This window comes from Salmo salar, chromosome ssa25, assembly GCF_905237065.1.
Source record: "Salmo salar chromosome ssa25, Ssal_v3.1, whole genome shotgun sequence".
Classification (NCBI taxonomy): Eukaryota; Metazoa; Chordata; class Actinopteri; order Salmoniformes; family Salmonidae; genus Salmo; species Salmo salar.
The window spans coordinates 43,730,968-43,750,738 of record NC_059466.1 but is presented as its reverse complement, the minus strand read 5'-3'; the positions used below and the strand labels follow the sequence as shown (position 1 = coordinate 43,750,738).

The following is a 19,771-nucleotide window of genomic DNA, read 5'->3' as shown; positions in this document are numbered from 1 at the left end:
ACTGGGAACCAGAGTCTCCTCGGGGTTGGAGTGCTGTAGGTTTTCACAGGGAACCAGAGTCTCCTCGGGGTTGGTGTGCTGTAGGTTTTCACTGGGAACCAGAGTCTCCTCGGGGTTGGAGTGTGCTGTAGGTTTTCACTGGGAACCAGAGTCTCCTCGGGGTTGGAGTGTGCTGTAGGTTTTCACTGGGAACTAGAGTCTCCTCGGGGTTGGAGTGTGCTGTAGGTTTTCACAGGGAACCAGAGTCTCCTCGGGGTTGGTGTGCTGTAGGTTTTCACTGGGAACCAGAGTCTCCTCGGGGTTGGAGTGTGCTGTAGGTTTTCACTGGGAACCAGAGTCTCCTCGGGGTTGGTGTGCTGTAGGTTTTCACTGGGAACCAGAGTCTCCTCGGGGTTGGAGTGTGCTGTAGGTTTTCACTGGGAACCAGAGTCTCCTCGGGGTTGGAGTGTGCTGTAGGTTTTCACTGGGAACCAGAGTCTCCTCGGGGTTGGAGTGTGCTGTAGGTTTTCACTGGGAACCAGAGTCTCCTCGGGGTTGGTGTGCTGTAGGTTTTCACTGGGAACCAGAGTCTCCTCGGGGTTGGTGTGCTGTAGGTTTTCACAGGGGACCAGAGTCTCCTCGGGGTTGGAGTGCTGTAGGTTTTCACTGGGAACCAGAGTCTCCTCGGGGTTGGTGTGCTGTAGGTTTTCACTGGGAACCAGAGTCTCCTCGGGGTTGGAGTGCTGTAGGTTTTCACAGGGAACCAGAGTCTCCTCGGGGTTGGAGTGTGCTGTAGGTTTTCACAGGGAACCAGAGTCTCCTCGGGGTTGGAGTGCTGTAGGTTTTCACTGGGAACCAGAGTCTCCTCGGGGTTGGAGTGTGCTGTAGGTTTTCACTGGGAACCAGAGTCTCCTCGGGGTTGGAGTGTGCTGTAGGTTTTCACTGGGAACCAGAGTCTCCTCGGGGTTGGTGTGCTGTAGGTTTTCACTGGGAACCAGAGTCTCCTCGGGGTTGGAGTGTGCTGTAGGTTTTCACAGGGAACCAGAGTCTCCTCGGGGTTGGTGTGCTGTAGGTTTTCACTGGGAACCAGAGTCTCCTCGGGGTTGGTGTGCTGTAGGTTTTCACTGGGAACCAGAGTCTCCTCGGGGTTGGAGTGTGCTGTAGGTTTTCACAGGGAACCAGAGTCTCCTCGGGGTTGGTGTGCTGTAGGTTTTCACTGGGAACCAGAGTCTCCTCGGGGTTGGAGTGTGCTGTAGGTTTTCACTGGGAACCAGAGTCTCCTCGGGGTTGGAGTGTGCTGTAGGTTTTCACTGGGAACCAGAGTCTCCTCGGGGTTGGAGTGTGCTGTAGGTTTTCACTGGGAACCAGAGTCTCCTCGGGGTTGGAGTGTGCTGTAGGTTTTCACAGGGAACCAGAGTCTCCTCGGGGTTGGAGTGTGCTGTAGGTTTTCACTGGGAACCAGAGTCTCCTCGGGGTTGGAGTGTGCTGTAGGTTTTCACAGGGGACCAGAGTCTCCTCGGGGTTGGTGTGCTGTAGGTTTTCACAGGGAACCAGAGTCTCCTCGGGGTTGGTGTGCTGTAGGTTTTCACAGGGAACCAGAGTCTCCTCGGGGTTGGTGTGCTGTAGGTTTTCACAGGGAACCAGAGTCTCCTCGGGGTTGGAGTGCTGTAGGTTTTCACAGGGAACCAGAGTCTCCTCGGGGTTGGTGTGCTGTAGGTTTTCACTGGGAACCAGAGTCTCCTCGGGGTTGGAGTGTGCTGTAGGTTTTCACAGGGAACCAGAGTCTCCTCGGGGTTGGAGTGCTGTAGGTTTTCACAGGGAACTAGAGTCTCCTCGGGGTTGGAGTGTGCTGTAGGTTTTCCCTCTGTCACTTGTCTCAAGGCCTTTAATTAAAGAATCAAAGAGACTCTCAAATGTTAGTGCAAATGTAGTCTGAGGTGTCTAAATATAAACGAAATGGCTTGAACTAATTATACCAGCGTGTCTTGTTTATACAACACAAGATTACAGTTAACATTTGTGCTCAGGACTAGCACATTCACTCGATCCTACTTCAGAAGAATTACTATGAGATCGTTTTTTTAACTCAAGTAAATCTGAATGAATATAAATAGACTAAGCATTTATTGTAATATAGTCTACAATTAGTATGGTTAGTCTAGTTTAGAGTATGGTGCATCTCTATCCATCTTGGACTTTTTTACCCCGGTAGTTAAAACCAAACCCAGACAAGCTTCTCAGCTCTCAGACCCTGTCTCTTTCTCCAGACCCTCTCTCTCTCTCTTCAGACCCTCTCTCTCTCTCTCTCTCTCTTTAGACCCTGTCTCTCTCTCCAGACCCTGTCTCTCTCTCCCCAGACCCTGTCTCTCCAGACCCTGTCTCTCTCTCCCCAGACCCTTTCTCTCTCCATACCCTGACTCTCTCTCTCTCCAGACCCTGTCTCTTTCTCTAGACCCTGTCTCTTTGTCCAGACCCTGTCTCTCTCTCCAGACCCTGTCTCTTTCTCCAGACCCTGTCTCTTTGTCCAGACCCTGTCTCTCTCTCCAGACCCTGTCTCTTTCTCTAGACCCTGTCTCTTTCTCCAGACCCTGTCTGTCTCTCCAGACCCTGTCTCTCTCTCCAGACCCTGTCTCTTTCTCTAGACCCTGTCTCTTTGTCCAGACCCTGTCTCTCTCTCCAGACCCTGTCTCTTTCTCCAGACCCTGTCTCTTTGTCCAGACCCTGTCTCTCTCTCCAGACCCTGTCTCTTTCTCTAGACCCTGTCTCTTTCTCCAGACCCTGTCTGTCTCTCCAGACCCTGTCTCTTTCTCCAGACCCTGTCTCTTTGTCCAGACCCTGTCTCTCTCTCCAGACCCTGTCTCTTTCTCTAGACCCTGTCTCTTTCTCCAGACCCTGTCTGTCTCTCCAGACCCTGTCTCTTTCTCCAGACCCTGTCTCTTTCTCCAGACCCTGTCTCTCTCGCCAGACCCTGTCTCTCTTGCCAGACCCTGTCTCTCTCGCCAGACCCTGTCTCTCTCGCCAGACCCTGCTCTCTTCAGACCCTGTCTCTCTCTCCAGATCCTGCCTCTTTCTCCAGACCCTGTCTGTCTCGCCAGACCCTGTCTCTCTCGCCAGACCCTGTCTCTTTCTCCAGACCCTGTCTGTCTCTCCAGACCCTGCTCTCTTCAGACCCAAGAGCACCAAACCCCAGACCCCAGTAGTGGGCAGCATCAGTCTTTAACAGTCAATAATATTTGACTTTGACAATAGAGTAAACATGTTGAACTTTGACGAGGTAGAATTTCAATACACTTTTTTTTATTTACTCAATGATGCATTTCATTCCACTCAGCAATGTTTGAATGTAATACTATTTAGGAAATGTAAACTAACTCTGAGTTCCTGTTTTTCTCCTATCTCCTAGTGTGCCGGCTGACTTGTCACAAGACATGTGAAGTGAAGGTAAGAGCAGCAGCTTTTCTCAGGGCTCTTATGTTGCCGAATGGGCTTGTCAAAGCAATGGGAACGCTGTCTTTTTAGGCAGCTGCACTTTTTAGATGTAAGTTGTTATAAACTGTCATTACATCTTATGTCATCACGTCACATCTCAAGTGCACAAGAGTCAAGTGCACAACAGCCTTATGTAGGCATTGTGACAGAACGTACAGTGTAGCTCTACCAAGTCACTCATCCTCTGCTGGCGCAACAGGAGGCTGCTGAGGGGAGGACGGCTCATAATAATGACCGGAACGGAGAGCGAATGGAATGGCATCAAAACACATGGAAACCATGGAAACCATGTGTTTGATTATTTGATACCATTGTACTGATTTCTCTCCCTCCCATTACCATGAGCACGTCCTGCCAAATTACAGTGCCACCAACCTCCTGTGGTTAGCTCTTAGTGCTTTAGTTAGCTCAACTCTCTTTCCTCAAAGCCAAGCAGAGCTTATCAGAAGGAAATGTTGTGTTAATGTGGTGGACGGGGCCTCGACTGGAACAGTGTTCCTACTCTCCCAATATCGGAGGAATCTGAAAAAAAGTGCAGGCTGTCCCAATATGTGTTTGACTTTATTTTATTTATTTATTTCACCTTTATTTAACCAGGTAGGCAAGTTGAGAACAAGTTCTCATTTACAATTGCTACCTGGCCAAGATAAAGCAAAGCAGTTCGACACATACAACAACACAGAGTTACACTTGGAGTAAAACAAACATACAGTCAATAATACAGTAGAAAAATAAGTCTATATACAATGTGAGCAAATGAGGTGAGATAAGGGAGGTAAAGGCAAAAAAGGCCATGGTGGCAAAGTAAATACAATATAGCAAGTAAAACACTGGAATGGTAGATTTGCAGTGGAAGAAAGAGCAAAGTAGAAATAGAAATAATGGGGTGCAAAGGAGCAAAATAAAGAAATAAATACAGTAGGGGAAGAGGTAGTTGTTTGGGCTATTTATAGATGGGCTATGTACAGGTGCAGTGATCTGTGAGCTGCTCTGACAGGTGGAGCTTAAAGCTAGTGAGGGAGATATGAGTCTCCAGCTTCAGAGATTTTTGTAGTTCGTTCCAGTCATTGGCAGCATTGAACTGGAAGAAGAGGCGGCCAAAGGAGGAATTGGCTTTGGGGGTGACCAGTGAGATATACCTGCTGGAACGCGTGCTACTGGTGGGTGCTGCTATGGTGACCAGTGAGCTGAGATAAGGCGGGACTTTACCTAGCAGGGTCTTGTAGATGACCTGGAGCCAGTAGGTTTGGCGACGAGTATGAAGCGAGAGCCAGGCAACGAGAGCGTACAGGTCGCAGTGGTGGGTAGTATATGGGGCTTTGGTGACAAAACGGATGACACTGTGATAGATTCTATTCTAAAAATAAACGGCAGCTCGCTACATGGTCAACGGGCTTGGTGTTTTTGAAGAGGGGGCACTTAGAAGAAGATGGGAAGTAGTGATGGAAAGAGAGAGAGAGAGAGGTGGTGAAGGAGGGCTGGAGATGAGAAAACATTGAGTTTGTCAATACGTTGCAGTGAGAGATTTACTAGGCTTTAGATTATAGATTTATAGTACCCACTCACCCTCCACAACACACACACACACACACACACACACACACACACACACACACACACACACACACACACACACACACACACACACACACACACACACACACACACACACACACACACACACACACACCAACCATACATCATCGCCCTTCATCTGGCAGCCATTACTGAAGTGTTCCAGAGCTGCCAGCTATACCCACTACCCTCCTCCAGCTCTACCCAGCTCCCACTACCCTCCTCCAGTTCTACCCAGCTCTCACTACCCTCCTCCAGTTCTACCCAGCTCCCACTACCCTCCTCCAGTTCTACCCAGCTCCCACTACCCTCCTCCAGTTCTACCCAGCTCCCTCTACCCTCCTCCAGTTCTACCCAGCTCCCACTACCGTCCTCCAGCTCTACCCAGCTCCCACTACCCTCCTCCAGTTCTACCCAGCTCCCACTACCCTCCTCCAGTTCTACCCAGCTCCCTCTACCCTCCTCCAGTTCTACCCAGCTCCCACTACCGTCCTCCAGCTCTACCCAGCTCCCACTACCCTCCTCCAGCTCTACCCAGCTCCCACTACCCTCCTCCAGTTCTACCCAGCTCCCACTACCCTCCTCCAGTTCTACCCAGCTCCCTCTACCCTCCTCCAGTTCTACCCAGCTCCCACTACCCTCCTCCAGCTCTACCCAGCTCCCTCTACCCTCCTCCAGTTCTACCCAGCTCCCACTACACTCCTCCAGTTCTACCCAGCTCCCACTACCCTCCTCCAGCTCTACCCAGCTCCCACTACCCTCCTCCAGTTCTACCCAGCTCCCACTACCCTCCTCCAGTTCTACCCAGCTCCCACTACCCTCCTCAAGTTCTACCCAGCTCCCTCTACCCTCCTCCAGCTCTACCCAGCTCCCACTACCCTCCTCCAGTTCTACCCAGCTCCCACTACCCTCCTCCAGTTCTACCCAGCTCCCTCTACCCTCCTCAAGTTCTACCCAGCTCCCACTACCCTCCTCCAGTTCTACCCAGCTCCCACTACCCTCCTCCAGTTCTACCCAGCTCCCACTACCCTCCTCCAGCTCTACCCAGCTCCCACTACCCTCCTCCAGTTCTACCCAGCTCCCACTACCCTCCTCCAGTTCTACCCAGCTCCCTCTACCCTCCTCAAGTTCTACCCAGCTCCCTCTACCCTCCTCAAGTTCTACCCAGCTCCCACTACCCTCCTCCAGTTCTACCCAGCTCCCACTACCCTCCTCCAGTTCTACCCAGCTCCCTCTACCCTCCTCAAGTTCTACCCAGCTCCCTCTACCCTCCTCCAGCTCTACCCAGCTCCCACTACCCTCCTCCAGTTCTACCCAGCTCCCACTACACTCCTCCTGCTCCCACTACCCTCCTCCAGCTCTACCCAGCTCCCACTACCCTCCTCCAGTTCTACACAGCTTCCACTACCCTCCTCCATTTCAGACTGACAGGAAATACCAGGGGTGCAAAGGGTGGTGAAGGTTTACCAGTCAGTTTCATATGAGGGGTGAAGGTTTACCAGTCAGTCTCATCGGAGGGGCGAAGACAAATTAGCTCAAGCTAATGCAATTGTAAGGGGTGCGTACTGGCGGCAGAGAAGTCAGACACAGGAGAGCAAAAGCTGTGTTTCCAACGGCGCAGTTTAATAATATAAACCACCGGGAAACAGAACAATCAATAAATGGGTACATAACTCGACCAGACATAACGTGCACAAGCACTTACAATAAACAATACTGGACAAGGACATGGGGGGAACAGAGGGTTAAATACACAACATGTAATTGAGGGAATTGAAACCAGGTGTGTGGGAAGACAAGACAAAACAAATGGAAAATGAAAGGTGGATCGGCGATGGCTTGAAGACCAGTGACGTCGACCGCCGAACGTCGCCCGAACAAGGAGAGGGACCGACTTCGGAGGAAGTCGTGACAGCAATGCATTTGGTTGATGACTGTGTGTAATTCAATGTGTCAGTGTTTTAATTGCATCCATCTCAATTCAGATAAATTATTAAATAAATAAATACCGCCTAACTGTTTTGGGGGAAACGTTCTGAAGCAGTGAGTAATGAGCAGCCCATGTGACCTCTTCTTGGTCTACTGGTTCTTACAATGACAACAAACTGTATTTCAATCAATGCTCCCTGCAACAAATACATCCCATTCATGACCCCACAACTAATCTGACATAATAATACGAAGACGTGATTGAAACCCATAAAAACATATCAAACAAAAAAAAAGAAGAAAATGTGATGAGTGAAGGGGTAGAGCATATGAAGAGAGAACTAACAAAATATGAAATGGTCTTCTCCCTGAGATGTGTTGTTGTTGGAGTTCTTTGCTAGGAAGGAACGCGTGCAGGAATTCTGTGAACCCAGGGTTGATTTGTGAAGAGAGGTCCGGAACGCAGAGACTGTTTCTTAATTAAATCGTGATGAAGAGTACAATTCAAACTACTCCCAATCAGCAAACATGGACATACATGGACAAACCTCCATTTTCTCTAATCAGACAAATATTCCCTCTGAGATTAGCCTTGGCAGGTCGCAATTCACTTTTACCCTTGACATGAAAAAAAAATGTATGTCGTGAATGATAGTTGAGGAAGGCTAGCTCGATCGCTATCAGCTTTCAATCAAGCTTGCATCGCCTTGAATTCATTATTTATGAAGAATTTACAAGCTAAATATGTAAGGTTAAGGTGCTCCCATTGCCCCTAAGCCTTTCCTTAGTTTTGATTAATATGTGATCTTGCACTTCTGGAATCCAAGTGGTGGTAGTAACTCTGTCATGCTGAGACAGTTTCCACACTGACTCGCTACAGGAATAAATCTCCACATCCATATTTAGATAAGATTCGCACGTAGCCCCTGCATAACCTCTGCTACTAAAAAACAAATGGTCAGATTGCATATAACGACAGTATGTCACTGTGTGTGTGTGTGTGTGTGTGTGTGTGTGTGTGTGTGTGTGTGTGTGTGTGTGTGTGTGTGTGTGTGTGTGTGTGCGTGCGTGCGTGCGTGCGTGCGTGTGTGTGCGTTTTGTGCGTCTGTGAGAGAGTAAGATGTAAAGTAAAAGTGAGAGTATGTCAGAAGTATTTGGAGAAAGAGAGAGAGAGTGAAATGGTGAGGCCTCCGTAATGCTAGATGAAGATTTGTGGGAAGAGGACTTGAAACTAATGGGAAACACAGCTTCATCCAATCCAATGGGAGATGTTGGTTCGATGTCTGTCTATATTTTCCTGTCTGAGCACAGGTGCTGCTTGCTCCATGCCATCATGTCATCCACTAAATACCAGTGACAAATGGACCTGTCCTTTCCACTACCCTTTCTTCAGACATGTGCATCTTGCTTGTTCATCTTTTTTTAAATGTAACCTTTATTTAACCAGGCAAGTCAGTTAAGAACCAATTATTATTTACAATGACGGCCTACCCCAGCCAAAGAGGGCCCGACGACGCTGGGCCAATTGTGCACCGCCCTATGGGACTCCCAATCACGACTGGATGTGATGCAGTCTTGATTCAAACCAGGGACTGCAGTGACGCCTCTAGCACTGAGATGCAGTGCCTTAGACCGCTGCGCAACTCGGGAGCTTCATAGATTTAAGTGTGTCAACTCCACAACACAGTCTCTAGATGTCAGAGGTGACGCCATCAGTAATTTGTATTTACTGTAATAAACATAGCAGATCACTGACAGTTCAATGGTATTGCCTTGAACTCAGCTGAAGACGGTTCAGTGGTACTGCCTTGGTCTCAGCCGAACCCGGTTTCAGCCAAGTCTGGGCGGCTAGACTGTGGGATGGACCTGATTTTGAATTCCAAAGGTGAACTAAATGAATTGAAAGTCTCTGGTGGATTGTAAATATAGGTGAATGGTGGTAGAAGAAAGATAAGCTATTCTCTAGGCAACATTGGGACTGCAGTGGCGAGAGTGTGTTCCCATGAACAATTAATGGCTGAATCTCAAACTGAACACTTCGAGCACTTTGAGCTCGCGATATGCGCTTTCACGGGTCAATCGAGTCAATCTCAAATGCTAGTTGTCGAGTCATCGAGTGCTCCACAGTGTCCTTCGGAAGCCTCTTTATCGAGTGGGCATCCTATGCCGACTCGGCGCCCTTGGTAGCAACGGTCACTACCACGTCACTCTAAAAAATAGTCTGAGTAAATAAAAAAATCTGTAATTAATATAGAAATGTAATTTCGAGAAGGTCTTAGTCATACAATTTTACATCTGTTTTTATTTGTTATTTTTATTTAACTTTTATTTAACTAGGCAAGTAAATTTAGAACAAATTCTTATTTACAACTACAGCCTAGAACGGCCAAACTCGGACGATGCTGGGCCAATTGTGCGCAGCCCTATGGGACTCCCAATCATGGCCGGTTGTGATACAGCCTGGATTACAACCAGGGTGTCTATAGTGATGCCTCTAGCAGTGAGATGCAGTGCCTTAGACCGCTGCACCAGTCGGGAGCCCAGCTAAGGAGTTTCGTGTATTTCTGAAGTTTGATCATGTACATGAAAACTATTCATTAAACGTGTTACTGTAGCTAAGCCTGAGCCTGTCACTTCATACAAAACTGAAAAAGAAGCTAGCCAACCATCTAGTCCATTATTAACTAGCTAGCTAAGCCTGAGCCAGTCACTTTCATACAAAAGGAAAGAGAAGCTAACCAACCATCTAGTCCATTATTAACTAGCTAGCTAAGCCTGACCCAGTCACTTTTAATCAAAAGGAAAGAGAAGCTAACCAACCAGCTAGTGCAACACCAAATGCAATGCTAGCTAGCTATCTAGTTAGCTAGCTACTGTGTTAACATTATTTCATCACAATGAACTAGTTATATTGAGCAGCAAACAGCCTGCTCTGCCCCGAGTCAGTACAGTTTTGAGTCTACAACTTCATCAGCAAGTTGTCAAACTATCGTAAATAAGTGACAAGCTACATGCTGTTTATCAGTGCAGTGCCCCATATCCTTAGCTAGCTAGCTAAAATGTCATCCCTGTGTTTGTCAATTAAGCTAGCTAGCAGCAGGCAGGCTACAACAAGCTAAAACCAACTGCTGAAATTAACGGTGACCAATATACCTGCACATATTTTGTGCAGGAATAGAGAGAATGTGTTTTGTTTTTACACATTTGTCTCTGTCTATCGGAGTATGCATATGTCTTTCCCAGGTCCCCAGTGCCCGTGAGCTACAAGACAGGTCACGGGAAACAATGCTCGCGAATGGATTTCGAATTTTGGAAGTGAGAAGTGGCAGTTGAAACGTGTCAATGCTCATGTTAGCCAAAACATTTACAGACTCGTGTGATCACTATTGAACACAACAGCAAGTGGCTACTCGATAAAGTGTTCAGTTTGAGATTCAGACACAGACTCACAAAACTTTTCTGCAAGGTCATCACAACATTATCACACAACCAAATTGGTTTGAGTAGGGTTGAGGGTATTACTCTGTCCATAACTAGACACTAAGTAGATGCCCTAAGACCATTAGATGGCCAGTGGTGGGAACCAGAAATGTTGAAATGTGACTCACCACCTGGATTCGGTCTTATGTAGCAACATTTGAAATTCTGTTTTTAAATTTTTTACATAAAAGTAGAGACTCAGAGCTACAAAATGGTATATCATACACTGCATTAGAAGAAACAATGGGAAAGTAATTCTGCTTTGAAAGTTGATCAACTTGTAAACTCACTTTTGAGAAAACCGTCTTTCAATGTTTTGGTGCCTACTGGAGAGCCCTTCTTTGTCTACACCCATTCAGCATTGTTCACATCTTCTTAAGCCTTAGCCCCACCCATCTCTTTAAGGGTGAATCTGTGATTTTTGTATTAACTTGCCAGCTACTTCCAGACATCTAAGAGAGAGAGAACAGTCTCACTGAAAATTACTCGCCCTAGCAGAGCTGGTTAGGCTGTTACAGTATGCTATTCAGAGCATTGGTGACTGCAACTGTGCTGTCAGATTGTCTGTTTGTAAATTCAGAGCGTTTCGCGTTCAAAGTGCACACTGGACGCTCTGGCCAATAAGTAGGGTTATTCCGAAAACTCTGACCTCACAACGACAGTCAAGCACCCAAGCTAACTGGCTAACATTGACTAGCTACTTCCAGTCACATAATGAGAGAACAACCCACTCTGACCATTTTACTCCCCCTAGCAGAGCTGGTTAGACAGTTTTCTTGTTTTCCAGAGCATTGGTGACTGTAACAGCGCTGCTGGCAAGGATTGAATTACTTGTGACTTGCGACATACGGGAAGTTTCCTGAATCGGGTCACAAATGAGCAATCCTCTATCGGACGTGCCAGAGAAATATGTAGATCAGAAACTGAAAGGGGCTTGCATCGAGCCAGAGTTGTTTTAGAAATCAAACAGTATCCTCACTGCCTGGCTAATTCCTGTATCTTTAAATGTTCCAATAGTCAGTTTGATTTTACCAGATGGCCCATGTGGAAGAAAAGAGGACTTTAGAAAGGCTGAAGTAAAATGGAAATGGAGCTCTCACTGTAGTAGCAGTCTCCAGGCTGAACATAAGGCATGGCAAAATAATTGTTCTTGGTTCATTCATTCTACCATATTTCACTCATTATCTACCTTTGAAAGGACTGTTGACTGCAGTCCTTTCCAAAATGCTCTGGCAACGAGCCAATGTCCAGAGAACGTTGTGGACTTGTTGTGCATTCTTAGGAGTTGAGAAGAGCACTGACCAGCCTAGAGATATGGCTCTGGGCACCAAACGTGTTTTGGGAAGGACACTACTGTATTCCTCTGGTAATGAATAGGGAGGCCTGAGAAAGCAGAGTGAGAAACACAAATACACACAGTTAATCACCACTCCTACCTCTCCTCCCTCCTCTCTCCAACCTTTTTTTCTATCTCCCTTCCACAGTGATAAAGTATGTGTTTTCATTTTCCCCCACCTCCCCTACAATTCCCTCACCATCCATCTCTGTTCTTTAAACCAAAAAGAAAAGCATGTTTTTGTTTGGACTGGACAGACATTTTGGAAGGCTGTTTTTGCGACTCCTCACTTAGTTTCCCTTGGCGAGGTTGGTCCCTGCATGAGAGCTAGGTTTCATTACATTAACCGCTGATGCTGAGAGAGTTATGGCCACTGGACGAGCTACAGTTCAGCCCCTTTGTTTAGCTAAATGTAGCAGTAGCTTGGATGTGGTGTTAGCTGAATGACCCCACCATGTATTGAGCTCCTTTCTGTTTCTTGTGTTATTATAGCCAATAACACTCTCCTCCTCATGCTACTGGAGCTGCCATTGGCCAACTTCAGCATTCAAGGTTCAGTCATGGAGTACCGGGCACAGAAAACAATGCTATGCCAGAATATGCAATAGCCCTTTTTTTTGCGCAGTAAAATAGCAACTGGAGGCATCTTGTGCATAGTCCATTTAGTCTTAGGTGTGGGTATAGTCTCTCGATTTGATGGAACCCTTGTCATGGCTAGGCTTGGTCCCCAAATGAACCTATATAAATGACTGAAACCCAGTATGGTTTGGCCCAAACAATGGCTGTGTTGTCATGTGTTCTGTCCACATGCTGTTTCCATTGTGAGTCAAACGGGAGTGAAATACCACGAGAAAAGTCCCTGAATCTTTTGCAATTTCATGATTCAGACCTGTATTCATAATAGCATCATGGTTCTATTTTTTTTTAACATATTTGTCTGCTCTGGTGGTAATTTAATTAAAAAAAACACTAATTGATGTGAGAACAATGATTTCCATAATTTCAAAATGATTTACTGTCTCTGCCTTTTAGACACATCCAGGCACCTATATATACACGTACGTTAAGAGAAACATGTTTGATATGGCAGGTTGGTTGCTTTAGCTACTCAGCTTTCTACTTACCTGGAGGGAACAGAAGTTGTGTCTAGCTGTCTCAACTTCACTGCTAATTAACTTCCTCTGCTGACAAAGCTAGGTATAAATTTAGATAGCCTGTTGAGTATAAAAAAAAATCAACTATGTTCATCAAAGCTCGTTCAAGTTAATTAGTACAGTGTGCATTTTAGGAAGCCGAGGCTTGAGGCTGAGCGTGTTCTCCAAAGTATACCGTACGTACATTCAGATTAAGGCCCCGCCGTAGTCTTTAGTTGGAGGAGTAAGTGTATCTCATTCTCTGCAGTAAGTTTTTGGAATACAGCCTAGCAGTGTCTGTCTTGTTCTTTATCTCTTGTGCTGTCTTGCTTGCCCTAACTTACCTCCAGTAACAGCAGCTGTCAAGATCATTTGGCACGTGATCGCTTGTCTTCCGTTCTAGTGACTTATCTCAGATACGATACTTTGCCATTGGAGGCTGATTTATCTCGCATAGGGTAATTGGAAAGCTAGGTCGTTGTTGTGGAGCACGAGGGAAGCTTTTTCATTATCTTAATGTTTGTCCAGAGGAAGGGTTTGGCCAGAGGAAGAGTTTGGCATGGATGGAGACGGGCATGAGGGATTTAGCTTTTCGGCTTAGAATGGCACAGAGAAAAGAGGAAATGTTCCAGAGGACATTCTGCTTCTCATGCCTCTTTTCTCTTGTTTGGATGCTCTCTGATTCCGTCCCCATTTCAGTTCCCAAGCTCAGTCCAAGTCACTTCTATATTCAGAAACTAGTCACCCAAAACCAGAGTCCTATGGAACAGCTTTGGACCCAAGTCTTAACCACTGCTCGTTCTGAACTTGTGTTTTCAACTGTGGTCCAAAACCCTAAAACAGGCATGACCCCACACCCTGTCTCATTGCCACTTCCAAACCCCCAACCCCTCACCCACTCTATCTACTTGAGTTCTGTGACCGTCCAACACCCACACATGAGAACAATGGTTTTAGAAGGAGGGGCTTTGACCTCATCTCAGTGTGCCCATTCACACTGAAGCAACTACTGTAGTATCCCCTTAGCCAAGCATCATCAAAAAGCTATGACGTACCACTTTAATATGCCTACATTCCTCTTATTTAGTAGTGATTTCAAAGATAGTCGATCAACTCAACTGGGCTTTGAGTGTGACTTCAGCGCAGTTGCCCTCGCCGTCCGTGAAATCCTTCCAGGAACAACACTGAGAACTTCCTTTCTTTTTGTGTGATTGAGACTGCACTCAATGGGGATAGAGGGAAGAAAGGGATAGAGGTGGGAGTGGGGAGGGGTGATGGAAGGAAGCTCCTGCAGAGAAAATGTGATACTCAGGAAAATGGGTGTAGAAGTTGCCGTCCGTGTGGGATATGAGTGGGACTGCGAGCTGGTTAAGGGGGAGAGGAGAAGTTGAATATTTAGTAAATCTATTGGGTCTTTGCCACAGGTTGAGAGATTTGTTCAAGTGACCAGCCATCTACATGCTTTTTCAGGCTTTATATCAAATCAACAATCCAGTCATAAAAACAGTTTAATTAGAAGTCATGGGATAGGACATTATTCTTTCCCCAGACCAGTGATGTCCTGTTCAGCCCAGTGATCTCCTGTTCAGCCCAGTGATCTCCTGTTCGGCCCAGTGATCTCCTGTTCGGCCCAGTGATCTCCTGTTCGGCCCAGTGATCTCCTGTTCGGCCCAGTGATGTCCTGTTCGGCCCAGTGATCTCCTGTTCAGCCCCGTGATATCCTGTTCCACCCAGTGATCTCCTGTTCAGCCCAGTGATCTCCTGTTCAGCCCAGTGATCTCCTGTTCGGCCCAGTGATCTCCTGTGCGGCCCAGTGATATCCTGTTCAGCCCAGTGATCTCCTGTTCAGCCCAGTGATCTCCTGTTCGGCCCAGTGATGTCCTGTTCGGCCCAGTGATGTCCTGTTCAGCCCAGTGATCTCCTGTTCAGCCCAGTGATCTCCTGTTCAGCCCAGTGATCTCCTGTTCAGCCCAGTGATATTCTGTTAAGCCCAGTGATCTCCTGTTCAGCCCAGTGATCTCCTGTTCGGCCCAGTGATATCATGTTCAGCCCAGTGATCTCCTGTTCAGCCCAGTGATCTCCTGTTCGGCCCAGTGATGTCCTGTTCGGCCCAGTGATCTCCTGTTCGGCCCAGTGATTTTCTGTTAAGCCCAGTGATCTCCTGTACAGCCCAGTGATATCCTGTTCCACCCAGTGATATCATGTTCAGCCCAGTGATCTCCTGTTCAGCCCAGTGATCTCCTGTTCGGCCCAGTGATGTCCTGTTCGGCCCAGTGATCTCCTGTTCAGCCCCGTGATATCCTGTTCCACCCAGTGATCTCCTGTTCAGCCCAGTGATCTCCTGTTCGGCCCAGTGATCTCCTGTTCAGCCCAGTGATGTCCTGTTCGGCCCAGTGATGTCCTGTTCAGCCCAGTGATCTCCTGTTCAGCCCAGTGATCTCCTGTTCAGCCCAGTGATATTCTGTTAAGCCCAGTGATCTCCTGTTCAGCCCAGTGATCTCCTGTTCAGCCCAGTGATATTCTGTTAAGCCCAGTGATCTCCTGTTCAGCCCAGTGATCTCCTGTTCGGCCCAGTGATGTCCTGTTCGTTCCAGTGATCTCCTGTTCAGCCCCGTGATATCCTGTTCAGCCCAGTGATCTCCTGTTCGGCCCAGTGATGTCCTATTCGGCCCAGTGATCTCCTGCTCAGCCCAGTTATGTCCTGTTCAGCCCAGTGATTTCCTGTTCAGCCCAGTGATGTCCTGTTCGGCCCAGTGATGTCCTGTTCAGCCCAGTGATCTCCTGTTCAGCCCAGTGATCTCCTGTTCAGCCCAGTGATGTCCTGTTCGGCCCAGTGATGTCCTGTTCAGCCCAGTGATATCCTGTTCAGTCCAGTGATGTCCTGTTCAACCCAGTGATGTTCCTTCCAAACAACACAGCACAACAAAGCAACACAATGGGAATGGGAACAGTCGTGTATGGACTTTGGTGATTCTTATTGAGTTATGAAGAGATGCTTTTATGGCTATTCAGGTTTATTTTATATTTGACTGCAGCAGTTTGGAAGAGTAAACAGTGCCATTTAGATATAACTTTAATCAGGTGCACCCCCTATTCCCCCCGGGGAATTGATTGAGGGACACTGTACTAGTGGTCACTGTAGAAGAGTTTGTAACACTTCCACTCCCTCCAGTACCAGAAACAGTAGTTGAAACACATGCAGAATGATTTGCCCATATAACGTGTGGACATATGGAGCTGTACAGAGTAATAAGACTAGCAGCGCTGTATGCCAAGAAGAAATACATACGTAGATTTTTATCTCCTCACTCCTCAGGCCTTTCTAATCGACCTGGCCGGGGTATCCTGGAATGACATTGACCTCATCCCGTCAGTAGATGATGCCTGGGTATTCTTTAAAAGTGCCTTCTTCACCATCTTAAATAAGCATGCCCCACTCAAAAAATGTAGAACTAGGAATAGATACAGTCCTTGGTTCACTCCAGACCTGTCTGCCCTTGACCAGCACAAAAACATCCTGTGGCATTCTGCATTAGCATCGAATAGCCCCGGTGATATGCAACCTTTCAGGGAAGTTAGGAACAAATATACACAGGCAGTTAGAAAAGCTAAGGCTAGCTTTTTCAAACAAAAATGTGCATCCTGTAGTACTAACTCAAAAAAGTTCTGGGACACTGTAAAGTCCATGGAGAATAAGAGCACCTCCTCCCAGCTGCCCACTGCTCTGAGGCTAGGAAACATAGTTACCACAGATAAATCCACTATAATTGAGAATTTCAATAAGCATTTCTCTACGGCCGGCCATGCTTTCCACCTGGCTACCGCTACCGCGGTCAACTGCCCGGGACCCTCCAGAGCAACCCGCCAAAGCCCCCACAATTTCTCCTTCACCCAAATCCAGATAGCTGATGTTCTGAAAGAGCTGCAAAATCTGGACCCATACAAATCAGCCAGGCTAGACAATCTGGACCCTCTCTTTCTAAAATGATCTGCCGAAATTGTTGCAACCCCTATTACTAGGCTGTTCAACCTCTCTTTCGTATCGTCTGAGATTCCCAAAGATTGGAAAGCTGCCGCGGTCATCCCCCTCTTCAAAGGGGGTGACACTCTAGGCCCAAACAGCTACAGACCTATATCTATCCTACTCTGTCTTTCTAAGGTCTTCGAAAGCCAAGTTAATAAACAGATTACCGTCTATTTCGAATCCCACCGTACCTTCTCCACTATGCAATCTGGTTTCAGAGCTGGTCATGGATGCACCTCAGCCATGCTCAAGGTCCTAAACGTCATCATAACCGCCATCGATAAGAGACATTACTGTGCAGCCGTATTCATCGACCTGGCCAAGGCTTTCGACTCTGTCAATCACCGCATTCTTATTGGCAGACTCGACAGCCTTGGTTTCTCAAATGATTGCCTCGCCTGGTTTACCAACTACTTCTCTGATGTGTCAATTCGGAGGGCCTGTTGTCTGGAGCTCTGGCAGTCTCTATGGGTGTGCCACAGGGTTCAATTCTCGGGCCGACTCTCTTCTCTGTATACATCAATGATGTTGCTCTTGCTGCTGGTCATTCTCTGATCCACCTCTACGTAGACGACACCATTCTGTGTACTTCTGGCCCCTCTTTGGACACTGTGTTAACTAACCTCCAAACGAGCTTCAATGCCATACAACTCTCCTTCCGTAGCCTCCAACTGCTCTTAAACGCAAGTAAAACTAAATGCCTGCTATTCAATCGATCACTGCCCGCACCTGCTCGCCCGTCCAGCATCACTACTCTGGACGGCTCTGACTTAGAATACGTGGACAACTACAAATACTTGGGTGTCTGGTTAGACTGTAAACTCTCCTTCCAGACTCACATCAAGCATCTCCAATCCAAAATTAAATCTAGAATCAGCTTCCTATATCACAACAAAGCATCCTTCACTCATGCTGCCAAACATACCCTCGTAAAACTGACCATCCTACCGATCCTCGACTTCGGTGATGTCATCTATAAAATAGCCTCCAACACTGTATTCAACAAATTGGATGAAGTCTATCACAGTGCCATCCGTTTTGTCACCAAAGCCCCATACACTACCCACCATTGTGACCTGTACGCTCTCGTTGGTTGGCCCTCGCTTCATACTCGTCGCCAAACCCACTGGCTACAGGTTATCTACAAGTCTCTGCTAGGTAAAGCCCCGCCTTATCTCAGCTCACTGGTCACCATAGCAGCATCCACTCGTAGCACGCGCTCCAGCAGGTATATCTCACTGGTCACCCCAAAGCCAATTCCTCCTTTGGTCGTCTTTCCTTCCAGTTCTCTGCTGCCAATGACTTGAACGAACTGCAAAAATCTCTGAAACTGGAGACTCATATCTCCTTCACTAGCTTTAAGCACCAGCTGTCAGAGCACCTCACAGATCACTGCACCTGTACATAGCCCATTTTTAAACAGCCCATCTATCTACCTACCTCATCCCCATACTGTATTTATTTATTTATCTTGCTCCTTTGCACCCCAGTATCTCTACTTGCACATTCATCTTCTGCACATCTACCATTCCAGTGTTTAATTGCTATATTGTAATTACTTCGCCACCATGGCCTATTTATTGCCTTAACTTACCTCATTTGCACTCACTGTATATAGACTTTTTGTTTTCTTTTGTTCTACTGTATTATTGACTGTATGTTTTATTTATTCCATGAGTAACTCTGTGTTGTTGTATGTGTCGAATTGCTACGCTTTATCTTGGCCAGGTAGCAATTGTAAATGAGATCTTGTTCTCAACTAGCCTACCTGGTTAAATAAAGGTTAAATAAATATAAAAAATAAAATAAACTCCTCTCCTATTCTCCAGTGCCCCTGTCTGACTTGTAGCTACTTATTTTCTATCTGATAGATACAGTAGAGAACACAAACAGAAACACCCAACCTTTGGCAAGATGGAGTAATACAGAGTCTCTGGAGAGAATGTTAATAGCAGGCCAAGTGAGGAAGAGTATGAACAGAGAGAAGGGGGAGAGAGAGAAGGGGGAGAGAGAGAAGGGGCGAGAGAGAAGGGGGGAGAGAAGGGGAGAGAGAAGGGGGAGAGAGAGAGTGCTTGGCAAAGGGGTGGAAAGGAGAATAAGAGTGAGGAAATGGGTGAAAGAGGGGGATGAAACACAGCATGTTTTGACACACCCTGCGCCAGAGAGAGAGAGAGAGAGAGAGAGAGAGAGAGAGAGAGAGAGAGAGAACTTCAGAATTACAAAAAAGGTGATAACTTCACCAGACGTTGATACAGGTGGATGCTGATTGAATGCTGAATGTGTTTACCTCTCAAAGCCTGAGTAGAGATGAGTCTGATCTGATCTAATTCCGCTTACGCAACCATCCTGAGACAGTTAATCCGACCAGGACTGAATAATGTACTGTACAATGTGACCATGGTGTTGACATCCACTTGCTGTGACAAGCTAGCGTTGCCTGGGCGTTGTTCAGATGTTCCACCGAGGGACTCTTGCTGTTGTTGAGAAACCCTGAGTCAGCCTCAGGAGACTCTGCCTTAAAACAGAGACAGCTGTGTCCCGTGTCCTTGCCCAGAAACTCTCTTCATCTGTCTGCCTGTCTGTCTCTCTGTCTGCCACCATATTCTGACCAACTACAGCTGACCCAATGCTGCTTCCAGCCTCTCGTGTTCATTTGCAGGTTTGTTTTTTTAAACCTTGTACCTTGGTACAGTTTTTTGGAGACAAGGACTGGTAGATGATAGAGCTCTGCCAATACCGCGGTGTGACCCAACTTTTAGTACACTTAACTGTATATGTGTGTGTGTCATGTAACACACACAGAATAAATTACTTTTCTATTCTATC

General features: G+C 47.0%; 1 protein-coding gene across 7 annotated transcripts in view; it reads left to right on the top strand.

Moving 5' to 3' along the window:
* Positions 1 to 19,771, top strand: part of LOC106586822 (tensin-1) — a 322,014-nt gene that overhangs the window by 120,960 nt on the left and 181,283 nt on the right. For all 7 annotated transcript variants that reach the window (XM_045707330.1, XM_045707331.1, XM_045707329.1 and 4 more), the window contains exon 3: positions 3,383 to 3,420. In XM_045707330.1, the coding sequence (XP_045563286.1) occupies positions 3,383 to 3,420 (38 nt within the window). The remainder of the gene's footprint in view (positions 1 to 3,382; positions 3,421 to 19,771) is intronic.